This window comes from Ochotona curzoniae, unplaced genomic scaffold (genome assembly GCF_017591425.1).
Source record: "Ochotona curzoniae isolate NIBS_2020 unplaced genomic scaffold, NIBS_Ocur_1.0 contig_2210, whole genome shotgun sequence".
Taxonomy (NCBI): Eukaryota; Metazoa; Chordata; class Mammalia; order Lagomorpha; family Ochotonidae; genus Ochotona; species Ochotona curzoniae.
Genome location: NW_024465369.1, coordinates 33,703,263 through 33,720,197, shown reverse-complemented (window position 1 = coordinate 33,720,197; position 16,935 = coordinate 33,703,263). Strand labels below are relative to the sequence as shown.

Below are 16,935 nucleotides of genomic sequence, written 5' to 3'. Positions count from 1 at the left end.
TCACTGCTTCCCAGTTCTTTTCCTCTGGAGTCTGAAAGAACCTGTTGGCTTCAACAATGGAGGGAAGTTGTGGTGCCTGTAGTCCTTTCACCCAGGAATCTATGGGTTAGGAATCTATGAGTAGGACAGTTTAGTCCTGACAACCAACTTCTACAAACACCGGTTAAGGCCTTTTTTACAATTATTTACACTGTGGAAAGTTATTCAAATTTCAAATTTATTTACAGCCTTTCGAAATCACACAACAGAACATCTTCATTTATCCAGTGAGTCTAGATTTTGTGTGAAAATCTAGGGTAATTCAAACCACACAAACTTCACCTCTTGCTTTGTTGGAATATATACATTAGAAACTCAAATTCCAAACACACTTCTTTTGGAGACAGTGAGATCTAGTGCAAGCCAACAAGCTACAGTCTTTCCGACGTTTACAGAATGTTGGGCCTTGGTGATAGAGGAGTTTTCTATTTAAAAGACATGATATTTTTAAAAGCCAAAATTGATTCAGTTTATGTTCAAAGTGAGAGCTGGTCCACATTTTCAGTTTATTGCCACATAGAAAACATTTTATAAAACAATAAGGTAGATGTCCCCTTTAACATTTTCATGTAAAAATTTCACAGTCAAAGAAAGTGATCAGGTTTAAGTATGAAGACATCAAAAGTCAGCCAGTATTAAAGGATAGACAGAATTTTCTTTTCTATCATTTCCTAAAAAATGTTGGCACATGACTAATTTTTAAGTTCTAAAAATTAATGTTCACTTCCTATCCTTTCAAGTATTTTTATATTTATACTGCATCACATTAATCCTAGTAGTCAAAATAGCTCAGCTAAGAATTTTAAAAACTTCTCAGATAGCTCAAATGATTTGATATCAACTTGGAAAAAGGTCTACCAGAACATTTTGTCATTTTCTGTTCTTTACCACAAAACATAAAGCTGTAACTCACGAAGCAAAAGGAGAACAACTTTTCTTTTCCTTTGCAAACCATTTCTTAGTTCTTAAGAAGGTAACACTTTCTTTTAGGTGGAAATATTTTAAAGGTAAAAATGTCAAGCTTAAGTCAGTTTTACAAATGTCTCATTTACAAAAGTGAACATTTCAATTAGAAGGATTCTAAAAATTTCATCATTACAAGCTTAAAGTAAAAAATTGTAACAGGCTGAACTAATATAAATCAATATATTAATATATTTGATCTTTCAAAGAATCCATAATTGAGGGACAGGTTATATAAGATCCCTGTTTCCAATATTTGGCCAGATTTCCTCATGTAAGACACCCTAGGTTAGGCAACCTCCTCTGAGTGTCTGGATCCTCATCTCCACAGTGCGGGTAAGTAGACGGAATGTCCATTAACAGCCCTTCCAACTTACAGATTTATATAGAATTATTAATCTTATGTGATCAAGAAGTGTTTCAACTCAATGTTCTTTTGCAGATAAATACAGTTCTTAAGTTTAATGTGCAAGGCTGTTCTTTAAATGTTAGATTTTTACTTTGAATTTTCAGCATGTTTGCCTGTCATGTTAAAAGATGAGGTATGACTGACAACATAGCCTCTTATTTTTGGCTCTGGAGCCAATTCTGTGTAACTTCTAGCCACACTCTGAAAGGAGCATGAGGCACCTGCTAGTTGCCCTGAACACCAACAGCATGATCACAACACACCAAAGGTTTTGTAAATTACAAATTACCATAAGGATACAAAGGCCTGTCATCACAAAACTAGGCTAACTTTCCCTTCCCTGGTTTTAAAAAAAAGTCATATAGAAAATAGGCATTTTTTTTTTGGTCAAGATTTGTGCATTTATGATTCTCTGGTTACCTGTCTCTTTTGTGTAATCATACTGTTCTGCCTCTAATCGTGCCTCAAATTGCACTAGGCTTAGATTATTTCTCTCTCCTGGGGGTCCAAAATCTGACCTTGAGACAGACAGAAACCATCCTAAAGATCCTTGTTACTTTAGCAACAACATTGTCCTCACTATTTAGTCCAAGTCAGCATCCTAACTGGGCTCACATCAGACTCACATAGGAAGTGTGTGATAGAACACATCTCTGGGCTCACACCCTCAAGATTCTGACGCAGGATGTCTGAGGCGGAACCTGGAAAAACTCTACTCAAAACTTCCTTATCTCAGCAAGCAGCTGGTTAGGTCAGCTGCGGGGAGGGACTCGTTACCCCATCTTCAATTTCTTGCCTATAATTTTCTTCAGCTGCCAGTACATTTTTAATACAAAATTTTTCCCCTTTCATTGATCACCAGTAAGTTTGAAACACCATGATCTTGGCTTTAGATCTACAGGAAACTAGCCACTGCAATCTTTTATAATAAAACTTTAAAATTTAACTTCAGAGCTAAGACAATGCACGTAGACAGCAGACAGTGAACGGGAGCGGGTCCTAGGTTTACAAGGTATATGCGTTCTGCTTTATGTGTAGTTGGTCACCATATTTTAGTTTTCACTATTCAGTGTAGGATAGCAAGAACGTCTCCAAATCACAGAAAACTGGTTAAACCAAATACAATCAGTACTTATGTTTCCAGCAGACATAAGTGAAAAATACTTTTTAAAAACACAGCTTCCTATAGAAACCTAAGACATGCACACATCTGAAGCCTACAGGAAGAAAAAAAATTAACGAAATCTAAGTTTGTCTGAAGTTACGTCCAATTGACTAAAAGTATAAAATAGAGACAGTTCCATCCTTCAGGAGGTTTGCCAGGCACGAGTGGAACTCAAGCTGCTGATTCCACTCAGTTAACTGTGAGAACAATCTGTGGTATTTGGTATAATGTAGTTCTGAACCCATCCCCTCCAATTTAACACAAAATCCACACTTGGCCTTGGCGGGTGTGACCAGAGCATCTAGGCACTGCGGAAGGTCGTCATGTCCTTTGGCTCTCGGCTGGGGACACACCAGTCATCAGCTTCATGGTTGGTGTTGTAATGCTTCCAGGCGGCCTTGTTATACACGGGCAGTCTTTCTATGGATTCTGTGGACAGAGCCTGAAAAACAGAAAAAGCTGGGCCTTTAAGTCTGACATTGTCCCGAATTCATTTAAGAAGATGTACAATGAAAAAAAACCTATACGTTTCTAAATAGTGTACATATGTGACACACTATTTCCTAAATGTCATTACTGGCTGGTATACATGCAACTGAGTTTTTTGCCTGCACTAATTCCACAGTCAGCTCGGAAGACTCAGGTATCCAGTGGATACCTCTTATAAAATGTGATCCCAACTAAATATTGGTTAGATTTAAAAGTGTAAAACACTGACTTATGTACATGGATCCAATGAAATTTTATTAGTACCATTTTTTTTCCAAGACTGCCACTGAAATGTTAAAAGCCTCACAACAGTGGCATCAATAAACATAAAATTATCCAAGATGTCTTGGCTTCCTGACCCACAGTTGAGCCTTCATTTTTTCCTGCCATTCATATCATCAACTCAGTATATGTGAATTTTTGTCTCATGATTCTTACATAATTTCACATTTCTAATTCATCACTATTATAGTTTATTAGTCTTTTGGTTAGGATCAAGTGTAATAACCAATACATCACTATCATTTCTTCAATTTCATTTCAGCATTCTTTGAATTACTGCAACCTGAGACACCCTTCATTTTTATTCATCTACAAGCTAGCATTTTTGAGCAGAAATGAACCTTAGGTCACAGACATTATTCCAGGTAGGGGAAAAAATCTTCCATTCTTATAAGACTAGATTAGATATTTGATGTTAATGATTTTGGTAATTCTCTAAGACTTTTACTAATATTTTCCAAAATGGAACTAAAAACATTAACTACATTTGGACTCTTCAAATACTCTAGAATTACTTCATCTAAAGGTTGGGTCAAAATGTTACATATATTAATAAAAATACTGCATTCCAGTTACTTCTAAATTGACATGTTGAAAGGGGGAAAAATAACCACTAATCTTTCCAGATTCTTGGTTCTTCCAATAGTTTCCTGCATTTCCTATGAAATGGGTGCCACCTAATGGCTGGAACAAGAAACTAAAGTCACTAAACTTCACACCAGTAAAACTGTATCAGAGGTAAGAATTTTCATTCCCCATTGTCTAGAGGATTATCTGTTAAAGTGGATGCAATCCCATGTAAAAAAAAAAAACCAAAAATATACATAATATTTCTGCATTTAAATTACAAGAGATAGAGTACAATGTAACAAAGAAATATTGGCATCATTACATATCATCCCATGAAATATCAACACATGAAGACCAGTTACTACCTTAATGTAGATCACTGCATCTGTCCCATAGCCCTCTAAGGAATACAGCTTTAGGTCTCCTTGGAAGTACTGGGCATAAAGACGGGATATAGGCAATCCATAACCGAAACCAGCCTGTGGGTAAGAAAAATCCTAATCAGAAAGCCACACACTATAGGACTGCTCTGATCAAAACAAATGTCACTGAGGACCCCAAGGCTCTCTGAGCCTGAATCCCACAGATTTGAGAAGTTGTGAAGCTTGACCGAATACCACATCCGCTGCTTCCCTGTAGCCATTTAAAAGTCTTTACTTTGTCTAAAATGACTTGAGGTGCTCTGGAGAAAGCTGCTTTCCTCTGCATGTGCATGCTCTCGGGTACCCCAGCAGTGCTTCTGCCAGTACAGCACCTCTTCTAGGAGGAAGGACAGACATAGCCTCTTTGCAGCCTGCCACGTACTGTTTACAACTTCAGCCCATGAACTGCCGGCCTGTGGAGGTATCTAGAAAGGGTCTTTCTTAACTTACTGTCACTCACCTGACTGAAAATCCAAAATACATCACCACTACCCACACCCTACCCCACCACCTTAGATAAAAATGCAAGCTTCGAAAATGACCTTTCCAGACCTGGTAAGATTTCTGTCTCCACCCTTCAGTCTAGCAGAACCTGCTCCTTAATCCTTAAATATATCACTTTGGTGTCTGTTCAGCCGGTTCCCACAAGGGAGCAGGGCCTCCTTGTTTATCCAATTAACCCAACCAATTTCTTGTACAAAACATGTGTAAAAAAACGGTTTCTTGGGCCCGGCGCGGTGGCGCAAGTGGTTAAGTCCTCGCCTAGCACGCCCGGGATCCCATATGGGCGCCGGTTCTAATCCCGGCAGCCCCGCTTCCCTTCCAGCTCCCTGCCTGTGGCCTGGGAAAGCAGTCGAGGACGGCCCAAGGCTTTGGGACCCTGCACCCGTGTGGGAGACCCGGAAGAGGCTCCTGGCTTCGGACTGGCATAGTATAGGCCGTTGCGCTCACTTGGGGAGTGAATCATCGGACGGAAGATCTTCCTCTCTGTCTCTCCTCTCTGTATATCCGCCTTTCCAATAAAAAAAAAAATAATAAAAAAATAAAACTTTAAAAAAAAAAAAAAAACAAAAAAAAAACGGTTTCTTGTGATACTGAGTCATGTTTGGTGACACTCCGTATGGATGCTAGTAAAGGACGCATGTGTACTTGAGAGTTCTGCTAACAAACCTGGCTGCAGCTTTCTCTGCCAAGAATTACTTTTCTAACCAAAGTTGTTTGCTTCTCCTGCTAGCCAATTTTCCACACTTCTCCCTGTCCTCGGAGGCTGGTCTGCATGGGCTGTGTCCAGGGGTCCTGCCAGTGGGGATCTTAGGGAGAGTTCAAAAGGGAGTCAGATATGGTACTCTTTCCTTGGGCAGCTGTCCTGTGCAGGTTGGGCCTCTGACAATAAGCAGCCATCCTACAGCTCACTCTTCTGCATTCTGCAACCTCTGCCTCCTCCTCAACCCTTTGATCTAGAGGGTGAGCACTCTGTAATGAGGAAGATTTATATACGAAGACTATAAGGTGTGGGTAAGGCCAGAACAGGAGCCCAGCCTTTTTTTAAAAGATTTATTTATTTTTATTGGAAAGGCAGATATACAGAGAGGAGGAGAGGCAGAGAGGAAGATCTTCCATCCAATGATGAAAGTAACCACAATAACCAGTGCCAGGCCGATCTGAAGCCAGGAGCCAGGAACTTCCTCTGGGTCTCCCAGGAGGGTGCAGGGTCCCAAGGCTTTGGGCCATCCTCAACTGCTTTCCAAGGACACAAGGAGGGAGCTAGATGGGAAGTGGAGCTGCCAGGATTAAGCCAGTGCCCATATGGGATCCCTGCGCATTCGAGGCAAGGACTTTAGCCACTAGGCCACGCCGCAGGGACCTTAGCTGTTTGAATTATAATTTAAGAGAGCCACCTCTTTCCTACTGGGATCCTAACTTATTCTGCTTGATGCCAGAAGTGGTCCTAATTAAACTGTAGGAATAGGTGGCTTGGGCTTTCATGGTACTGACTGACTTTATCAATGCCAGTCTCTTACCTCTGAAACGATATGGTTTCCCCTGTGAAAGCAAACAGCATGAATCCAGGCTATGACTGAATGTATCTGGTGTGCCAAGAGTGGTACCTAGAGAGAAGGTCCGCAAGGGAGACATGCAGATACTCTAACCAGGTTTCAAGGTAGAGATATTCTGCCCAAATACCCAGTAAAAAGTATCCATGGGGAGCAAGGACTTGGTGCACAGGTAGACCAGATGCCACCCCTGCAGCTATTAGGAAGTCTTTCTCAGCTCCCTGTGCTTGCTGACTAATTTACTTGCAAAGTAGGCTCTGCAGGAGCCTAGCAATAAATTGATTCTTGCTAAGTTAAGGTTGCCTAAGATGTACAGGAAACCCTATCCATGTCAAGCCTATTTTTTAAAAATATGAATTATATATAATAACAAATACAGGCTGTGCTCCACAAAATTCTGCAAAATTTATTCACTACAAAAGCAGCATCCCCCTTCTCTCTCCCAAGTTAGGTTAGATCTGTAAGAAGATGTCGATATCTATCATTCATCATCTGCGCCTGGACACATGGTGGTTATCTATCAGTTGGAGAAGCACACCCAACAGTAGGGCAATCTTTCCAAAAGTCTGGTAAGAATGAACTGTGGTTCTGTTGTGTCCAAGAATGATAAAGGCCTTCTAGGATATGTATCTGGCCCAGCAGCTGAGATGCCGTAGTGCCTGGGCCTGATTTCTGGCTCCAGCCTTCCCCCAACACAGATCCCAAAAGGCAGCAGGTGAGGGCTATAGTGACTAGGTTTCTGCTCCCACAGGAGACTCCTTGGGCTGAATTCCCAGTTCTTACATCTGGTCCTGGCCCATTCCTGGCCATTATGGGCATTTGGGGAAAAAAAAAAAACAAAACAGCAGATGGGAGTCCTCTGTTTGCTCCCCCGAAATTTTTAAACACCTTTTACAAAAAGGACAATGACTCTGTAGGAAGGTCGAGAATGGATCCATCATAGATTGTATTTCACCCTGACACAGTGTAACTCCAGTGTATGTGCTAGAGAAGCTCAAAGCACAGAAGGACAGAGTTCTCTTGGAACAGCATGACAAAGACTTGGCGAAGTGCTTTTTCTGGGTTTCAGGTGGTTGATTATACTTGAATTCTAAATAAGGTGACACTAACAGCAATAAAAACACCATCAAAGCAGTGTTAATCTGTGCTTTTTTCAGACTGGTCTCACTGCTAAATCTACAGAGCATGAAATCTGATTACAACTATCCAAGGTAAAATGTCTACAGCAAGGTTAAATCAGTGCTTCCAAATACAAGTAGGACCTGCAGTTCTTCTTTCACAATTGAAACACTCCATCTCAATGGTGTAACAGGAAAACCACACTCCTACTATTAAGCTGGTAGCAAGAACTCCAAAACTATCATCTCTACCTTGTGCCCATTTCAATTACAAAGAATTATTCCTAAAGCTGCGGAAACGCAAAGGGGAAGTGTCTCCTGTGGCGTCCCCCTTCTGGTTGGAGTGCCCCACACAAAGGCTTAGCTGACATGTGGCAGTTCACAAAAGGCCGATTCATTATTTCTGGGTCACATACCAGGGGTGCTGCGCGGGAAGTCTCTACGCGAGGACGGGGTGCAGTTGAGTACATGTAGTTGAAGAGTCTGTCGATTTTCCTCAGAGGAACGCCACCTCCTCGGTCACTCATCTAAGACAAGACAGGGTCATGCTTTGAGACCAAGTTTCACGGACCACAGAACACTGTATACACCCAACACCACAGGGTAATTGCCAGTGGGAAAGCACTGCTTTTGAAAACTAGCACCACACAGTCCAAGCTGTGAACAGAAGCAGTTCCCTCAAGGGCGTACCGGACCTTCATCTCTCATATGTAAAATTCTGATACATAATTCAGTGCTGTGGCTTCATACACTTCCCGGGGTCCCACCAAGAGCACACTGTATCACTGACTAGGCACAAACTTGTCCACTGGTGGTGGGACCTCAGCAAGCATGTGCAACGACAGCAGGGAACTGCACATCAGAATTGTACATATTAGAGGGGTGGGTCAGGTACACCTTTGAGGGAAGTGTTTCTATTCGCAACTCGTTTGCACATTGTTGGTGGGACTTCAGCAAGTGTATGAAGCCACAGCACTGAGTTATGCATTAGACTTTTACATGTGAGAAGTGAAGGTCAGGTACACCCTGCTGATCTGCTTATACAATCTGCAGAAGATGGCCCAGATCCCCAGGCCCCTGCACTGTGTGGGAGATCCAACTGAAGCTCCTGGCTTTGGCCTGGCCCAGCCCCATCCTGGTAGTTGCAGCCGTTTGGAGGAGTGAACCAACAGCTCGAAATTTTTCCTGTCTTTCCAGCTGTCTCCGTGTAACTCTGCCTTTCAAGTAAATAAATCTTAGAGGAAAAAAAAAGGATAATCTGGATAGGAAAAAAACTAGACACAGGTGAACACAAGCATGTGCCAAGGAAAAGAGATTATGAAATAGGTAAGCTACGTTAACAAGAAGGCTAGAGAAGCTGGGTAATTATTTGCAGGTTTTTGCTTCAGTGCACAAAATCTCCACTTCCCAAAATCACCTACCCAACAGCCGCCATCCCTAATTTTCTATTCCCTGTCACACTGGGTGCTCTGGACTGATTCACATGAATTTCAGGCTTACAGAAGATGAAATGCTACTAACTTGACAACATCCCTGAAGCCAGGGCACAGGCTGCCTTGTTCTCACCCAGAGCTTCAGATGTCAGCTAGCTAACAGCAGTTTTCACCACCAAATCTGTAAAAATCACCAGCGGGGAATGAACTAAGACACTTAAGCCTCACTTTGAGAGACAAATTGGAGAGGCGTCTGGTATGATTAATAGACCCCTGGGGTACCCACATCCCACACTCCAGCACCTGAGTTAAAAACTGCTGTGTTTCTGACCCCAGCTTTCTGCTACGTATCCAGTCAGGCTGCAAACGATGACTTGAGTACTTGAGTCCCTACCACCTATGGGAAAGACGTGACTGAATTCCAGGTTCCTAACTTCAGCCTGGCTTTACCCCAGTTGCCTTGTACATTCTGGGCGTGAACCAGCAGGTGGAAAGATTCATGTCTGTCTCTATAACTTTGGCTTTCAAATAAATAAAAATAAAATTTCAAAAATATGTAGCTATAATACTGATATTACTGCATATAAACCAAAATTCTGAAAGAGTAGCTAGGGCTACAAGGAAAAGAAAAAAACACATATAAATGATTTTAAGCAAAAGAATAAGGCCAAAGCCTTGGGACCCTGTACCCAAGTGGGAGACCTGGAGGAAATTCCTGGCTTCGGATCGGCACAGCATTGGCCATTGCAGTCAAACTGTTAAAACTTCAGAATACTCAAGAAAGGTTTTCTGTGAAACCTTCTCATAGCAATGCACAGGATTTCTGAACTAATCCTGAAGTGACCAAAATTTTTGATGCAGGTTGTAATCGACTGGGACAGAGCAAGTTGTTGGTGCTTCATCATCTCCCATTTCACCTTCTTCTACATCCATTCCTTCTGTATCCTCAATGTGCTGCTGGCCCAGTGTGCTTTCCTGCTCATTGGTATTGAAAACAGTGACATTTTCCAGGTGAAACGGACTCTGCAGGTCAAGGCCTGATTTTTCAGAAAGAAGATAAGCCTGACCAAAAAGAATTGAATTTGCCCACAGAAGACCGTATTTTGTGATTTAGATGATCTTCTTAGGAGATCATTGTATAGATAGTTCTTCCCAGCAGAATAAAATGTATCTGATTTCCAAGTAGCAACAGTTTTTTTTTTTCCCACAAAAGTGAATATTGTGTCACATTGATCCAAAGGAAGACAATCCAAAACATCTCCCAACAATACAAAAGCTGCAGGTGCAGTGCAAATACCTTCAGTTAGGCCCGCAATAGCAAGAGAAATGATAGCAAAAATGTTTTCACAGAAGCAATGATTTATAATTTTCTTTTTCAAGAACACCTTTGAAAGCCTGGTCAAGGGTACATTTTTTTTCTTCCATTTTCACTGCCAGGTAACTGGCCAAATGTTCTCAACAGTGGCTTGATGTTTTTATTGTTCAAGGCCTATCTGGTAGATTTCAGGGACAATAAAATCCAGCCTACTTCACAGTGTTCTCATCATGTAAGTGTTTCTGCTACGTTCAAACTACCCTTGCTCCACCTGGCAAGAATCAGACAGCAGCTGGTAGCTCACTCTGTGTTGGCCTCTCCCCACCATAAACTGAGTCTGTACTTCGGGCAAACTGAAGAGCAGTGGCGTCGGAGACATCTTCCTGGCTGTGGATGCCCACCGAGTTTTCCTTGTTAAATAGTGACTATCAGCCTACTTTGACTTAGTTTCATTTGATTCTTGCAACAGCTACTTGGGAGCACAGATGTTTCAGGTCAGGAAAGAAGACACAATGATGACTTGAGTGTCACACAGGGAGTAAATGCTACAGGACATGTCATCTGGTCTTCTCACCCCAGTTTCAGGCCTTTCCCTGTGTGTTGCTAGTTAGCTCAGTTTCTTAAGAGTTTCTCTTTAAGAATAATTTAAAGTTCTTCATGAGAGTAATAAATCCAGAGTGTAAGAATCAGTTATTTCAGTTCCTAGCCATTGGTGGTCCTCATTTATTTCTCCTGGTATCTACTATTATGTGTATTGCTAAATAACCTGATATTACCGTTTCTGAAATTTACATTTTGGACAACAAATACTAGCTTTCTGTTGTAGTAGCTGAGAGCTCAGCACTCTTAACTACAGCATATATGCTCCCATCTCCACTCTAACCCTCGCTCAGTGTCATGTTTCCTGCATCATTTTCTCGTTATTCCAAGTCATATGAAGAATTCTAGATGGAAAATTACCATCTTGCAGAGTTTTGAGGCCACCCGCTGCTTCTCTGGGTTAGAGTACATCACCATGATGTGCATTTTCCCCACTCCCCGTCCTTGGCAGCCACGGCTGCCGTGTTTGGATTTTCCCCTCTCCTGAATAGACATACAGTTGGAATTCTTCAGCAGGTGGTCTTTCTGTGACTGAATCTGCACTTTATTGCCTTCTCTTGAATGACCACGTTATATGGATATAGCATGTTTTAGTTGTCCATTCTTCAGTGGGTGCATGAGTGCTTTTTGTTTGTCTGTTTGTTTTAAGAATAACACTGCTGTAAACATTTGTGTTCAAGTTTTTGTACCAAAATAAGACTCCATTTCTCATACATATACTTAAGAGCTGAATCAGTGAATCAAAAGCAACTGTAGTTTCAGTTTCTTTGAATGGCAGAGAGACACAGAGAAAGCTCCTACCTGCTGATTCATGCCCACCACTGCTAAGGTAGAGGCAGCCTGAAGCCAGGAACCAGAATGTCAATTTGAGTTTCCCATATGAGTGGCATGTACCTGCTGCCTCCCTGGAATGTGCAGTAAGAGGAAGCTTGAGTTGAGAGAGTAACTGAGGCTTGAACCCAGGTTCTCTCATCTGGCATATAGGTATTCCACATGGTGTTTTAACTGCTAGACCAAACGCCTGTTTCAGTCATGCTTTTCTGAATCTTTCTAAGTCTTGGACATTTTAAATAATGCAACAGTGGGGTAGGCATCTGGTACAGTAGTTAAGCTGCCATGTGGGAAACCTGCTTCCTGTATGGGAATGTGCAGGTTGGAGTCCTGGATCCCCTTTGTATTCAGCTCCCTGCTCTGTTCGTCCTTGGCTTACAGCAGTGTGTTCCTGCTCCCCACAGAGGAAACCCAGGTGGGATTCACAGCTCCGGACTTTGACCTGGTGAACCCTGGCTGTTGTAGGCATTTGCAGGGTGAACCAGGGATACAAGATCTCCTTAGCTAACTTTCTTTCAAATGACCTTTAAAAATTTAAAGAAAAAAATAGCAACTCTGGAAATTCAATACGATCACCACTCAGATTTGTGTGTTCGTGTGTGGTGTGTGCCTAGTGACTTTAAAACTGGTTATTTAATGCTTCTATTCCTTGTTTTCTGTGGCCACTGAAATCTCAGGTCTGTTAACTTAGTAATGAGACTGCTGATGGGACTGAGGTTTGCTAAAGTGCCTGAACCTTGGCTAGGGACTTGCATATGGAAGCACTCAGCACTTGGCCAGGCCGCTGACAGCAGCACACTAATGAGCTGCTTACCCAAAGCCTGTCAGTGAGGGCTGGGGACGGGGCCTTCTGACATCACCCTGGAGCACAAGTATTGTCGTTCCAAGTGTGGCCATGGCCGTCCAGATTCCAAGGATATTGCTGAGCTTTCCAAAGGCCCTCTGGCCATCTCCTTGTGTGTTTAGTTAGCCTTAGCTATTTTTACTGCCAGGTGTAGCTCTCAAATTACTTGGTTGTTGTTCGTTGTTCTTAACAGATGTTTCCAGGGATGGGATGTGGCCACTAGGCTACAATGCCTGGCCTAAGCAAAATTTTTAAGAAGTGAAAAGTTGATGGATTTACAACTGAATGACAGTAACTTTCATCAACACAGGATGCGGCATCTCATTTTATTCCAGTATCTCAAGGGGCACGTCAAATTCAAAAGCTCAAACTGGGCCTGGCGGCATGGCCTAGTGGCTAAAGTCCTCACCTTGAACGTGCTGGGATCCCATATGGGTGCCGGTTCTAATCCCGGCAGCTCTGCTTCCCATTCAGCTCCCTGCTTGTGGCCTGGGAAAGCAGTCGAGGACGGCCCAATTCTTTGGGACCCTACACCCATGTGGGATACTAGGAAGAAGGTCCTGGATCGGCATAGCATCGGCCGTTGCGGTCACTTGTGATAAGATTTGTTACCACACAGCATTTGATCAGAGGTTCACTGGTTTTGATAAACAACAAATATTTCATAACAATAATAATTAAGGAAAAATCAGGGGTAGGTGTTGTGGCACAGTGGGTTGAGTGCTACTGGGTAGCTACAGGGTGCCTAGAGCTGGGTCTTGCTCTGCTTCTGATCCAGCTACAGCTTAATGCACACTCCACAACGCAGTCCATGATCTGTGACCCAAGATGCTGAGTCCCCGTCACCCACCCAGGAGATTCAGACTGTGGGGAGTGAACCAGCAGATGGAAGCTCTCCTTTTCTGCCAGGTTAACTTTCATACAAAATAAAAAGCAATAGCACTTAATAATGAGATATTGTAAACCATCTCCAAATACTTTAGATCTTGCTTATCTAAGTGGACAGTAGTGATGACTCCTATACTGCCTCCATGATTTACTTTAATTTGAACTGCCTGGGACCAAAATAGAAATACAAACAAGGTACAATTCTATAATTTGCTAGATAAATGAAGCAATGTGTTTATTATCTATGAGACAATATTTCTTTCCATTGAGAGGAAACTGTGTCTTCTAGAAATCCTATGGATAGCTATTCTCACACGCCTGTGGATTAATTTTTAAGAAACAGCATTTACCTTCACAGTCAAATCCTCATTACCCAGTGTGATGTGGACTTGGATAGGAGGGTAAACACCTCTGTCGGCATGGTGTTCCATGGTTGCTCTCATGGCATTCTGAAATACAGCAGAATTACACTAAAAACACAATTTTCAAAAGGAGAGACTAACAATGTTTTAAAACAAACAAGTACACTATTTAAACTTAAAAAAAATTTGACAGGTCATGGAGATCTGTCAAAGAATTGTATTCTTTCAACCATATTTACACTTTAAAAAACTGAGTCAGCATGGAGGGGGTGGGGATTGACGCATATTTTAGCTTCCAACAAAATTCTGCACATATTCTAAAGCCAGACATAAAACTTTCTTTCTAGCTGCTGTTAAAGCACAAAATTCTGTCCAAAAGCCTAAATGATTTTAATAAATAATGGGCACCAATTAATTCTGAAAATGTACTTTCAGCTCTATTTTTAAGAACCATTTTAATTATCTTAATTCCTTAAAATAATTCTTCATGTAGGAGCATCAGCAAATTATTCCTTTAGGATGGAAAAACTGATACTTTTAGCACTAGCTAGAAATTAAGAATAACTGAGATAGAACTATTTTGATCCCAGAAGCCTACAGGATATTAGGGACACAAGGCCCACAACAGATGACAACAGTATTACACTCGGCCTGGGAATAAAAGCTGGTATAAACTAGAAGTGGCTACAAAACAGACCTGAGGTGGTCCTCAGGGGAGTGGGGCCCTACAGTGACTGTCAGGGCTGGGCAGGCCAGAGGGGGAGGGTCCACCACCTCCAGCAGAAGCACTGTCAGATGAGGCTCTGGATAAAACCCATTGACATCACAGAAACGGTTTGCATAACATGGACTAACTGTTCCATTAAGTCCTGAAGGGCACAGATCGTTACGTGGCTGGAATTTCCAAAAACATTTAGCTTTAATTCTTTAAGTACCAATCATTATTTATTTAACTACTTTGATGGCAAGATTTTTTTTAGAAGGTGCTGGATACATTTTTACTGTCTCATGGCCAAAGAGCATCTTAGAATGCGACTGCTCCAAGGCAGCCTTAGCTTTCCTGATTTGGGAATTTCTGTGTCACATTATCAGGAGGAAAGTCATCTCTTCCATTCTGGTCTGAAGCTGAGGAAGGCAGGCTAAAGTGAGGAGGACTGAAAGCCCCCGTTCCTGTGCTATTCCTCACCCATCCTCCTGGCAAGCTACACTGGAAAGTGGGGGTACAAAGAAGTCACTACACAAAATTATCAGCAGGGTTTAGTTTCATTTCCAAAATCTGTTACAAAGCATAACAGAAGACCTATGTTAACATACATCACTTTCTCCTGCCCACATCCCCTAAAAAACAAAAACAAACAAAACAAATTATCACTGAGACTGGTGGTTCTTTCAGGTTAGGAACTATAAATTAGTCTTCCTAATGTTTTATAAAAAACATAACTTTACTGAGTACCAATGTGTACCATTGCACTGAATACTTATGATGTCATTTTTAATCTTCAAAAAGAATCTTTGTTTTACAGGAGAGAAAACAGAGGCTCAGAGATGAGGGGACAGTACTGGGATTCAAGCCCAGGTCTTATGCATCTGAAGCTTGAGTCCTCACTACACAGAGCTGCCCAGCCGCCCTGACAAAGGCTGATACCTGGCAACGTGGACAGCATCTTTTAAGGAATAGGAGATTCTAGCACGATATTTGACTTTCTGAGCAGTTTCCTAACCTCAGAAAAGCACTGGTAAAGGTTATGTGATACTATTTTACAAACCTTGAAAAGTTCAAACACCATGTGATAGAGGTGGGACGGTACATAAACCACTTGTATGGGCTGTCCTGGTGATTTTGCTACAGAGCAGAAGAGAAAAATATGAAAGAACAGAAAGATGTGCTTACAGCATTTTTAAGAATAAATTGCGTGGTAATGAAAAGAAAACATTCACTATGAAGCACGGTATTATTTGGGGGAGAACTGCCACGCAGTTTCTTCACCCATTAGTGTTTGAACCCCATACTTAAAACCATTTATCTGTGACAAGAGTCCTGGGTTTCTTTTTCACAATCTGCTAACAATTTCACCATTTTTCTACATGAAAGTTTATCTTTTAAAAGAATATTCAAAGTAGGAAAGTATCTCACAGTCCAATTCACAAAAATACATTTCTTTTTCCAAAAAAGTCATTTTCTGAGCATTTTCTTATAGACAATGCTGTGTGTTTTATCTCAGATACCTTCTGTGCATAAAGAGCTGAACGAAATATCAGAGCCAGCATCAGACTCAAGGGGTCCCAACACTCCCACTCGGGGCAGAGAGGAGAGTGTGAAACAGACCTCTGGTGCAGCAAAGAAGCAAGACTCACTGCTGAACAACCCACTGATAAATCAGACTCTCCTTTGAATCAACTCCCTCTCGGGACCATAGACAGTACACATGGGAACTGCCCACCACTGGTCAAGCTCCCATACTCTCACTTGGATGTGTGACTCTTACTGAGTACCAGCATGGCTCTAGAACATCACCAAGCAACTCTATTTTCACTGAGTAACTTCTTCCACTACTCTTCTACACTAAGGTCCAGGATATGGCTTCGTAAAAGCCTATTTAATTTTATTCTCAGTCCTTCTTATTTTTCTTAAGAAAATTATTTCCTTCGTCAATCTACCATGCTTTCAGGACAAATTATGAGACTCATCAATCTCCTCCTAATACATTGATGTTTTCTGTCCCAAAGACAAAGATGCCACTTGGACAAAACAAAACAAAAAACCCCAAAAAAAATCCTGGAGAGAAAGACAGCTCAAAGCATCTTTGACATTTCTAGTTATTTCTTTTCCTTAGTGACAAAAGGTTATATTACAACTCAGCAAGCAGAAAAAGGGTAACCCTTATAACACTGAAGTGACATAAAAAAGTCAAATGTAACTTATCTTTTTTTTTTGGATCCTGCCCAGCAGGGGCACTTCCCACAGCTGCCACACTGTGGGGGTTTCAAGCTGCCCCCAACCCCAAGGTCCGGAATCCTCCCAGACTCGTCCTGCCGCCAGCTTTTGGTGGCAGGGTGGAGCTCAAATCTAACTTTTCTTAGCATTTTTTTTCCTAAGACTAACAAAAAAATTAAAAACAAAGCAGGGCGAGCGGGCATCAGGTAGAACAGT

At 41.7% G+C, this 16,935-nt stretch overlaps 1 protein-coding gene across 1 annotated transcript in view; it reads right to left on the bottom strand.

Annotated features, from left to right (window-relative positions):
- Positions 1–204: 204 nt before the first annotated feature.
- PDK1 (pyruvate dehydrogenase kinase 1) overlaps positions 205–16,935 on the bottom strand; it is a 31,981-nt gene continuing 15,250 nt past the window's right edge. Inside the window, exons 7-11 of the mRNA XM_040971723.1 lie at positions 15,551–15,627; positions 13,773–13,871; positions 7,928–8,038; positions 4,283–4,396; positions 205–3,018 (exon numbers count right to left, since the gene is read on the bottom strand). Of these exons, the coding sequence (XP_040827657.1) occupies positions 2,878–3,018; positions 4,283–4,396; positions 7,928–8,038; positions 13,773–13,871; positions 15,551–15,627 (542 nt within the window). The 3' untranslated portion in view covers positions 205–2,877. The remainder of the gene's footprint in view (positions 3,019–4,282; positions 4,397–7,927; positions 8,039–13,772; positions 13,872–15,550; positions 15,628–16,935) is intronic.